General features: G+C 42.6%; 1 protein-coding gene across 11 annotated transcripts in view; it reads right to left on the minus strand.

Annotated features, from left to right (window-relative positions):
• The window catches only part of HORMAD2 (HORMA domain containing 2), a 61155-nt gene that overhangs the window by 19256 nt on the left and 31191 nt on the right, over nt 1-10708 (minus strand). For 2 of the 11 annotated variants that reach the window (XM_079957019.1, XM_079957018.1), the window contains exons 2-8: nt 7767-7854; nt 7518-7662; nt 6762-6825; nt 6438-6477; nt 4538-4558; nt 2217-2243; nt 360-427 (exon numbers count right to left, since the gene is read on the minus strand). In XM_079957019.1, coding sequence (XP_079813145.1) covers nt 360-427; nt 2217-2243; nt 4538-4558; nt 6438-6477; nt 6762-6825; nt 7518-7662; nt 7767-7817 — 416 coding nt within the window. In that variant the 5' untranslated portion in view covers nt 7818-7854. Of the gene's footprint in view, nt 1-359; nt 428-2216; nt 2244-4537; nt 4559-6437; nt 6478-6761; nt 6826-7517; nt 7663-7766; nt 7855-10042; nt 10208-10380; nt 10574-10708 lie in introns of those variants that run through there. The other 9 variants (XM_079957022.1, XM_079957021.1, XM_079957015.1 and 6 more) reach the window with 9 other exon arrangements.

Raw genomic sequence — 10708 nt, forward strand, 5'->3', positions numbered from 1 at the left:
CCCTCCAGGCCTCTGTCCAGCCCTCAGGACTCTCCTCAGACTATCCCCTTCACTGCCTCTCCTCTAGAGCTTTTGCCTGGTTCTGATGTGTCCTTGAATAATACCTCTTGCTTACCTGGATAGAGGATGGAGAGAAGTGTAGAAACCTCTGACTGCTGGATAGCTTTCTATAAAAAAACATAGACCCTGCTCCTTTTAGGTTCTGCCTCTGCCTCTGCCTCAGGGCTGGCATGTGGCCCCTGGAAGGTTTCCCATGAAGGAGTGTTGCTCACAAGCTGAAAAGGGTTTTCCATCCCTGTTTTAAGGCAAGCATCTCTCTCAAGGTATTTGCCCGAGAAATTAAATGATGAAGTGTTTACCTATCAAAGTCCATCTGAGGTCCATTCCTTGAATACTTGAACTTGAACCGGTAGAATTCTGTCATGTGCTGGAGATTGAAAAGCAAAGAGCAAGACCGATTGTAACTTGCTACTGTAACAAATAGACTTCTGACCATCATGGGATGTTGTAGCCATATAGTAATTCCCACATAAGATCTCAGAAAGTGTTTTCCATCGCCTTAGATTAAAGCACATGAGCTATCTGTTGACATTTTACTCCCTTCTTCAAGTTGATTGCTTTGTCCTTAGATATCATTACTGTGTTGTATTAAGGACAGTCCCACACTTGATGCCATTACACAGAAAACTTTATGTTGGTCCTATAAAATGTTATTTTATCCATACACAGACCATTTATTACATTACTTTGGCTCTAATTAGCTGGAACATTTAGTACTCCGTGTACAATGGTGCCAGCCTAACTCATCTGACATGCTAAGAAAAACTGTGTATGGAAAAAATAAACAGCTGAAGGAGGGCAAAAAATAATAATAATGAAATGGTTTGCTTGTTCTGAAATACAGTGGTACCTCGGGTTGCAGACTCTTCAGGTTACAGACGCTTCAGGTTACAGACTCCACTAACCCAGAAATAGTACCTTGGGTTAAGAACCTTGCTTCAGGATGAGAAGAAATCGTGCTCCGGCGGTGCGGCGGCAGCTGGAGGCCCCATTAGCTAAAGTGGTACCTCAGGTTAAGAACAGTTTCAGGTTAAGAACGGACCTCCAGAACGAATTAAGTTCTTAACTAGAGGTACCACTGTAAGCATAAATAAGTTCACTAACTCAGAGTGGGAGATGCTGTGATTATACTCAAATGAAAAGAAGGTAAAGGATCATTAGGTCCAGTCGTGGACGACTCTGGGGTTGTGGCGCTCATCTCACTTTACTGGCCGAGGGAGCCGGTGTACAGCTTTTGGGTCATGTGGCTAGCATGACTAAGCCACTTCTGGCAAACCAGAGCAGTGCACGGAAACACTGTTTACCTTCCCGCCAGAGCAGTACCTATTTATCTGCTTGCACTGTGTGCTTTCGAACTGCTAGGTTGGCAGGAGCAGAGACTGAGCAATGGGAGCTCACCCCGTCGTGGGGATTCGAACCACCGACCTTCTGATCGGCAAGCCATAGGCTCTGTGGTTTAACCCACAGCGCCACCTGCGTCCCTACTCAAATGTGTATTAATTAAATTCACAGCCTGCCTTCTCATTAGGATGATCAAGACAGCTAACAAAATTGCACAAAGCAATTACAATGAACAAAAATGATACCAAAAAAATTCAAATAAAAAATCATAATAATTCAGGATAAAAACTGCAAGCTGGTTTTGACACCTCCCTCTTCTGCTGACTGTGTATGTTCTAAAGCCAACCATAATGGCAAAAGGAGGGCTTGTTGCCAGATACTTCCTTCAGCTGCTGACAGATCCTATAGGCAATTGGAAACTGAAGTAAGACACATGGTTTCAGCTTAGTCCTAGTGATGATTGTAGATCTTATAAATGATTGTCTAGGAGTGCCTTTGCTGGTTTTCTTTTTTAAAATAAAGCTGTGTCCTCTCTCTATTCAGCACAGGAAAGAGCTTTAGCTCACCAGCTTTGCATGCAAAAGGTCCCAGGTTCAATCTTCAGCATCTCAAAGAAGGTCTGGGTATATCCCTGTCTGGAACCCTAGAGAGCAGCTGCCAGTCATTGTAGATAAAGCTGAGCTGGCTGGCCTGACTCAGTATAACACAGCTTCCTATGTTCCAAGCATGCATGTGTTGGTGGTGGAAGCTGAGATTCTGGCTAACTTGAACATAAAGCATAATTTCTGCCTACTTGATTTTTGACTTTCTCTTACCTCAGGTTCTTTAGGGTTGGTGTAGATCTGTTTTAAGAAAGCATTGAATTTTCATAGTAAAAATGAAGCAAGTACAATTCTGTTTGATCACAGGTGGACTATAAATCTCACTGCAGGAATTTTTTTTACTCATCCTTCCTGGATCTGTATCTAGTCATACAAACTGTGAAACTGTGAGATGTGTATATAAATATCTGTCTTGCAAAACTTTCCATAACCCCAGCTCTCATTCAGGGAATTAATAAAGCAGCAGCACCCACATAGATACCTATAGTCAGTTCACCAAACCACCCAATATTCAGGACTTCTAATTTTAATAGATTTTAATAAAGCCAACAGATTTTAATACACATTTCCCTGCGGAAATGTCAATCATAATATCTCAGTGTAGCAACTACAGAAACATGGGACCTCTCCTGACATAATTTTTAGTGCACATTCACGATTACTTGTTCTCTTGATGCTATTGGGGCAGACACACATGATCCCACTTTCAATACTGTTTGTGCCTGCAAAATTTTTGGGGCTGACACACTGCTTTACTTCCAATCAGTGCAAAATCCCGTAACTTGCTATATTTTTTATACGTACAAATGTTCTGGTTTATTTTTGTTCTGCCTTTTGTTGCACTGTCCCTCCAGACAGAAATAATATGGTAGCATTGGGGAAGTATCTCAGAATAAACTAAAGCAGAATAAATCCATCACTAATGCATCATGTTCTTATTGTGTTAAGAACATGATGCAGAATGCACCTGCCATAAAACACTAGTCTGGAGAGCTCCATTAGGGCAATGAGACTGGTTTTACTTTGAGTGTAACAGCCACAATAGTCTACCATGCAAAGTGAAAAACTGCCCTCTCCTGGCCACTACTTAACAGGGATAGTCAAAACTAAATGAACAACAGACTGCAAGAAGAATAAGCTTTTATATCCAATCATTCCAGCTATTTGCAAAGTGTGGTGTGTGGAGCTTGCTGTTCAGGGGGTGGGGGACTGTCAGCCCCCTAGACCTTTTTCTCCAACCCCAAGCAATCTCCAGGCCACACTCCTCTCTGCGTCTTCTTGGAGTGCTTCTGAATGGCTGGAATATGTCTTTGAACTCTGATAATGCTTCCTGCTTGTCTGGATGGAGAGGTGTGTGGTGTGTGTGTGTATAAAGCTGACTTTTGCATGACCAGAATGTAGCCTACGGTACAAAACTAAGAGACCTATCAATTTCTCTGCCCACATTGCCACTGATCCCCACCCACCACTGCCATGCAGCCCCCAGGAGATTGTCCATGAAGGAATGTGGCCCTTAGGTTGATAAGGGCTTCTTATCCTTTGCAACATGGGGGAGAGTAGAGTAAAAACCAGGGTGGTGAAAAAGACCCTATTCATCCCTCCAAACTCCAACAGCAAATCTATGCTTGTGTTTACTGTGTCAATAGAAAATAAAAAAATCCTACATTTAACAAACTTATTGTCTGTGATTTATCAGCTGTACAAGGGCTGCTGCCCCTCCTGCATGAGGCAAGGTGAGGTGACTGCCTCAGGTGGCAGGATCCACAGGAGCAGCAGATCCGGCCTCCATGGAACACATCACCTGCTGCTGCGTTTGGAGGTCAGATCATCTGCTTCCCCAATGCTGTCTCTGTAGAGGCTGTAGAGCAGGCAAAGGCAAACTCGGCCCTCCAGATGTTTTTGGGACTACAACTCCCATCATCCCTGACCACTGGTCCTGTTAGCTAGGGATGATGGGAGTTGTAGTCCCAAAACTTCTGGAGGCCGAGTTTGCCTATGCCTGCTATAGAGGCTATTGACCCATAGGAGGCCCTCCTGATCTCCTCCCACCCTTGTTCCCAGTGTAGATCTTCACTCAACCCTTCTTCCCTGGCTGAGGGTGGGGGACATACTATTTTGTGGTTCGCCTCAGGTGCCAAAATGTATTGGGCTGGCCCAGAGCTGTACAGTGAACTGTAGTTTAATGAAATAACTTTAAACTTCTAATAAAGAATTTTCAGCACTTTCACCAAACTACAATACCCAGAGGCTTGGGGTGGGTGGAGACTGGTGCAAACTGAACTGGTATTAAACCTTATAAAAAGATGTAGGTGTGTAAAGATGGCACTTGTAAACATATTCAAACAAGTTAGAGATTGCGGAGTGTACATCACAGTGGGAAGTAAAACTTTAGCAAAGTGTTCAGATATTGAGGTAAAATATATTGTTGAAATATCTTAATCTTTGCCCAAGGCAGGTGAGGCCAAGTTAGTATTTGTTCTTTCCAAACAGAGGAAGAGGAAATCCTCTGTGAATTGATTTCATGTACTACTTACTGTTAAGACAGCCATATGTAGCTGGAAAACAAAAAACAAAAACAAAAACAAAAACAAACAAAAACAAATGAAGGATCAAAAATCAGCATTTCATTTTAAAATGTCCCCATCGTTTCTTCCCTTCACCTGCTACTATAGCTCAGGGCTGAGGGGGCGGGGGAACCAGCTTTTTTTTACTTGCGGTATCTTGGCGACTGAACAATGCAACTTTTCAAGTCTAAATTGTTTACTCAAAGAAATATCTCAGATGCCATTTTACATGTGATTTAACATTGCAAAAATTTTCTTTACTGTAAATAGCAGTTGCTGGGAAGGACTTATCAGAAATGAGACTACAGCATATGGGGTGTGTGTGTGTGTTAAACTTTCCCTCCTGAGCTGTGGTCCTGATGTAAATCTCAATCCCAAAGGATGGGAGAGAGAGACCCCTCACTGGTGCCAATATAGTCTTTTCCCCACTTAGAGTGGTAGATGGAACTGCAAGAAACATCACTGACATCTTGTGGCCAATTGGATTAATTACACATAAAAGGGTAGCTTTAGGTTTACCGGTATATTTCTTTTCTTAGTTGCACCCACCTGTATAAATCTTATAAAATCAGTTTCTGTACCACATGCAACTGAAAAAGGCAGTCTTAACCCAGTGTTTGGTATATCTCAACTACTTTCATAGGGCCAAATTAGATCTGCCGACTTCTTTTTACCTTTGAAGTGGTTCTGGGGGATTTTAGTTTTTATGAATGCAGGTGCAGGGTAATGTACTAAATCACACACACTTCTTTTCAGTGCCCAGAGGAAGAGGGTAATGGGTACTTGTATTGTGCCTGATCCCCAACCCCTACACACACACACACACATACACACACACACACACACAGAGAGAGAGAGAGAGAGAGAGAGCGCAGCTTCAGGGGCAGCATGGTGGGAAAGGACTAAAAATGTGCTGCCTCTGTATGTACACCAAATAAGGAGGCAAATGAGGGTGAGTCAGGTCATGATTTCACATTCTCAACATAATTTCATCTACTTATGTGAAAAGGAAAATGTGTTGTAGTTATTTTTAGATTCTCTATTATAGTCAACAGGGATGAAACAGATTTTCAGATTTAACATCAGACCTGGACCTGAATAATAAATCAAAACAGAATGACACAGAACAGATCCAAAAGAGACTGGGTTGCTTCTAAATGCTACAAATATAAATACAAATAGAACCTTGTAATTGCTGTGCACCCCTCTTAAATTTTTTCCCCGCACCTCTGCTCTGATCAAAACCAGAAGTTATTGTGAATGCTTTAAGCTTAAAAAAAAATGTCAGGAGATCCTGCGGAGTGTTTGGCCTGGCCATCGATATATAGCAAAAGAACTAGCATTATAACTTAAAAAAATAAGCAACCAAAGTAACAAGCACTAAGTAAAGAAAAGTACCTAGGACAGGTATCTTTTTCTTTAAATGATGCTTTGACAACTGTTTTTGCAAATGTGATTTTCCTGTCAGTGAATCTCCATCTTTAGAGAAAAATTTCATCTGTTCAATATCTGCATATCAAACAGCACTTTTGGACTGGGATATGGTCATCTAATTTTTTTATTATCATAATATATATATTACAAGTCTGGTTCAAACTTACTTATTGAATTACTATCAGGCACAACATGCAGCAGAATAGTCTGCAAATTGATTTGATTCATGGACATCTCCATATTTACTCCAGTTGCAGACATGGCATAGGCAAACTGTTCTCTAGAGGAACAGTTTTCTTTGGTCAAGTCAATTCATTCAAGGCAAGAGGTGAAGAGCAGACAATTTTGCAGTGAGGTTCCCCTGCCTTCTGTAACCTTGTGGTGAACTCTCATGATACTTAAAACACGGTTTAATATAAATGAAATCAAAACTTACATAGTTCTTTTCCAGCGCATCAAAGCACCCTTGAATCCTGCTGGAGCAGATATATTAATGAATGAACATTCATCCAAATATATATAGTGATAACATTCTTAGTTGCCAAATGGAGTTTAGAGCTCATAGCAAACAAAATGAAGGAATGCTCTGGAATGTAAAACCTGTGCCCAGTTAATCAATAGTAAGGATTATATAAATCTCTGGTTTTTGTACCATCCTTGGTTGGGGATGTATGTAGAGAGTTTGTGCAGAGCCAGGCATCTGCTACAATCAATATCCACTATGGTATCTTCTTGATCATTTGGGATTTCTGTTTCTTACCACTTGACTATCTGGAGTGAACCCTGGCAGCTTTTATCTTCTCGAAGAATTTTTAGGCACATGTCTGGAGGAAGAAAAACAATGCAGTTAACTGGTGTTTGCCAAGTTGATTTTCAGCTACCAAATATTGGCTGCTTCCGGACAAGTGGCTTCAAGTTCAACCTAACTGCTCTTCCGTTGGAACTCAGAAGTATTGTGCTTTTTCTATGTGTACATCTCACTATATTTGCAAACAGAGAGACAGAGACAAAGACAGAGAGAGCAGCTTCAAATCCACATTAGGCTTCAATGTAAGGTAAAGGTAAAGGACCCCTGGACGGTTAAGTCCAGTCGAAGGTGACTATGGGGTTGTGGAGCTCATCTCGCTTTCAGGCCAAGGGAGCCGGCGTTTGTCCACAGACAGCTTTCCAGGTCATGTGGCCAGCATGACTAAACTGCTTCTGGCACAACGGGACACCATGATGGAAACCAGAGCACATGGAAACACTGTTTACCTTCCCACCACAGGGGTACCTATTTATCTACTTGCACCGGTGTGCTTTCAAACTGCTAGGTTGGCAGGAACTGGGACAGAGCAACAGGAGCTCACCCCATCATGCAGATTCCAACTGCCCACCTTCTGATCAGCAAGCCCAAGAGGCTCAGTGGTTTAGACCACAGTGCCACCAGCATCCCTAAACTTCAATGTGGATAAGCCTGACATGTAATAACTGAAGAGCTCAATGAAACAGAAAAGGCAAAGGCAGCAAAAGTTACCATCTAAATAGCAGGTTCCATAAGAGCTTTCTGGGAAGAGCCCTCGGAGGTAAGTTATGCAGGAGATTGAAACTGCTAACAGCCTTTTCACCAAAACCATAGACTGCTGCTCAGTGGCAACTCTGTTTGGAAACAGAGATGTTTCCTGAAAATGATAAAAACATATTTCCTATTTGCTTTAGAAGACAAATAAATAAATTGGAGGTCTACATTTTCTTCTTAAAATAATACTACAGGTTTGCTTTGTACCTTCAAAGTTTTGGGCTTCTGCCCAGTATGCAAGAGTTGAGCAGTAGCCATATTCGTTCAGTTAACTGTTTTCCAAGGAGTATTGGACCTACAGGAAGACAGATATGCCTGTGATAAGAAAGAGTTACTTCTAGGCAACCAGGGATTTCAGCTGCTCCCTGGCTGCCCCCGTTTTAGACTCCAAATGATTACCATAAATATGGCAGGCTAGCAAAAGTTTTTGAAGACCATTAAGCTTTGGAGGCTGATTTTCAAGATTGACCTATGCCAAGGGTCAGCAAACTTTTTCAACAGGGGGCCGGTCCACAGTCCCTCAGACCTTGTGGGGGGCCGGACTATATTTTTTTGGGGAAAGAAAAGAACAAATTCCTATGCCCCACAAATAACCCAGAGATGCATTTTAAATAAAAGCACACATTCTACTCATGTAGAAACATGCTGATTCCAGTACTCACCCATGGGCCAGATTTATAAGGCAGTTGGGTCGGATCCGGCCCCCAGGCCTTAGTTTGTCTACTTATGCACTATTCAACAGCTATGGCTTACCTGAGTGTGTGTAATAGTTTTAGCTGCCTTTTATTCACATGCCACTGATTAGAATAATTGTATTTTAATTTGGTGACAGCAGTCATGAAATTAAAAGACGCCTGCTCCTTGGGAGAAAGGCGATGGCAAACCTAGACAGCATCTTAAAAAGCAGAGACATCACCTTGCCAACAAAGGTCCGTATAGTTAAAGCCATGGTTTTCCCAGTAGTGATGTATGGAAGTGACAGCTGGACCATAAAGAAGGCTGATCGCCGAAGAATTGATGCTTTTGAATTATGGTGCTGGAGGAAACTCTTGAGAGTCCCATGGAATGCAAGAAGATCAAACACATCCATTCTTAAGGAAATTAGCCCTGAGTGCTCACTGGAAGGACAGATCGTGAAGCTGAGGCTCCAGTACTTTGGCCACCTCATGAGAAGAGAAGACTCCCTGGAAAAGACCCTGATGTTGGGAAAGATGGAGGGCACAAGGAGAAGGGGACGACAGAGGACGAGATGGTTGGACAGTGTTCTCGAAGCTACAAACATGAGTCTGACCAAACTGCGGGAGGCAGTGGAAGACAGGAGTGCCTGGCGTGCTCTGTTCCACGGGGTCACGAAGAGTCGGACACGACTAAACGACTAAACAACAACAACATTTATAATTTAGTCGGCACCTTTCATCCATGTTACTCAAGGCAATGAACAATATTATTTCCCTCTTCTCCTACCTCATTCCCAGTTACAAAGATACCGGTACTTGAAATAAAAAGCACTCAGATGGCAGGCTAGAAAAAAGCCTTTGCCTTAAACTAGGACAGAGGAAGGGAGACTAATGGTCTATGTGACTCAGTATATGTACTGTACAAAGTTAATGAGTGTGACACACAGGGATAAAGCATAAAGCTTGACTTCTTACTGAGAATCACATTTTCTGAGTATTAGAAATTGGTTCAGTTACTGCTTTGAAACATAATAATATTATAAAGAATTGTATAGTCTTCCAGGTTTGAGCCCCAGGTTGAGCAAAAAGATTCCTGCTTTGCAGGGGGTTGGATTACCATTGGGATCCCTTCCAACTCTACAGTTCTACAACTCTATGATTGGGGGACCATACAGCCGCTGGCACCCAGATCATTCAGTTCCTGACAGAAGTTAAATGAATGTTGTTCTTGAAAGATACAGTATTACACAAGCCCATGATGCCCTCCCTAGTGAGGTGTGTCTGTCTGCAACCTTTAGGAGTAATTCAAAACTTTCCCGTTTATCCAGTGCATGGGTAGGCAAACTAAGGCTCAGGAGCCGGAGCCGGCCCAATTGCCTTCTAAATCCGGCCCGCGGACGGTCCGGGAAACAGCGTGCTTTTACATGAATAGAATGTGTGCTTTTATTTAAAATGCATCTCTGGGTTATTTGTGGGGCATAGGAATTCGTTCATTTTCCCCAAAAAATATAGTCCAGCCCACCACAAGGCCTGAGAGACAGTGGACTGGCCCCCTGCCGAAAAAGTTTGCTGACCCCTGATCCGGTGCATTTGAAGGCTGACAAATACTGTCTGTGGCAATTCTGGGTTGCACCAATGCTAGTCCTACTCGGAGCAGACCCACAGAGGGTTATTTATTTTTAATAAATGTGTATATACTCATAACAATATCCAAGTGGTTTCCAACAATTATACATACACTGTATGTACCATACAATAAGTTAGTGGGTGTGACTCATTTAAATCAATAAAATCCCACGGGTTTACCCTGAGCAGGACTTAAGTTGGACACAATCCGTGAAATGTTTAGCTGTGAGAGCAGGTGAATTTCTCCCCAGAGATTTTTTAACTGCTTTTGGAAGTTCTTTTTTTGTTTGTTTCTTTAGTCGTTAATTGTATTGTTTTATTACAGAAGTATTTGCCTCCCTGGGCTCATTTGCAATGAAGGGCGGGATTATAAATTTAAGAAATGAATACTAAGCGACCCCTGGAACGCGTGAAGGGCAGCTGAAGTGTCCCTGAGCAAGTGCAGAGCGCGTTTCCCTTGAGGATCAGATCAGAGGAGGGCTATTTTCAAACTGAGAAGAAACTGAGGCTCTCCAGACCTCTAATTAGGCTGTAGGCTATCTCGAAATTGGGGCAAGCACTGGGGACATTTGTTTCCCTCTTTCCCTATATATCTGGGGGTGTTTTGCAACGGCGGGAAGGAAAGCCGCAATTTCCCTGAGACGGAGCTTCCCTTCAGGTCGAATAGAATCCTGCCCGCTTCCCGCCTAAATTCAACGGTCGACTCTGACGCTCCCTCAGGCGGGCGCTGAATTTAGGCGGGAAGCGTGCAGGATTCTATTTGACCTGAGGGGGGGAAAACCTCCGTTTTAGGGAAAACCTCGGGCCGTTTAGTTTCATATTAAGCATTAATCCGGGTTCAGTGCC

This window comes from Podarcis cretensis (genome assembly GCF_951804945.1).
Source record: "Podarcis cretensis genome assembly, chromosome: 16".
Lineage (NCBI taxonomy): Eukaryota > Metazoa > Chordata > Lepidosauria > Squamata > Lacertidae > Podarcis > Podarcis cretensis.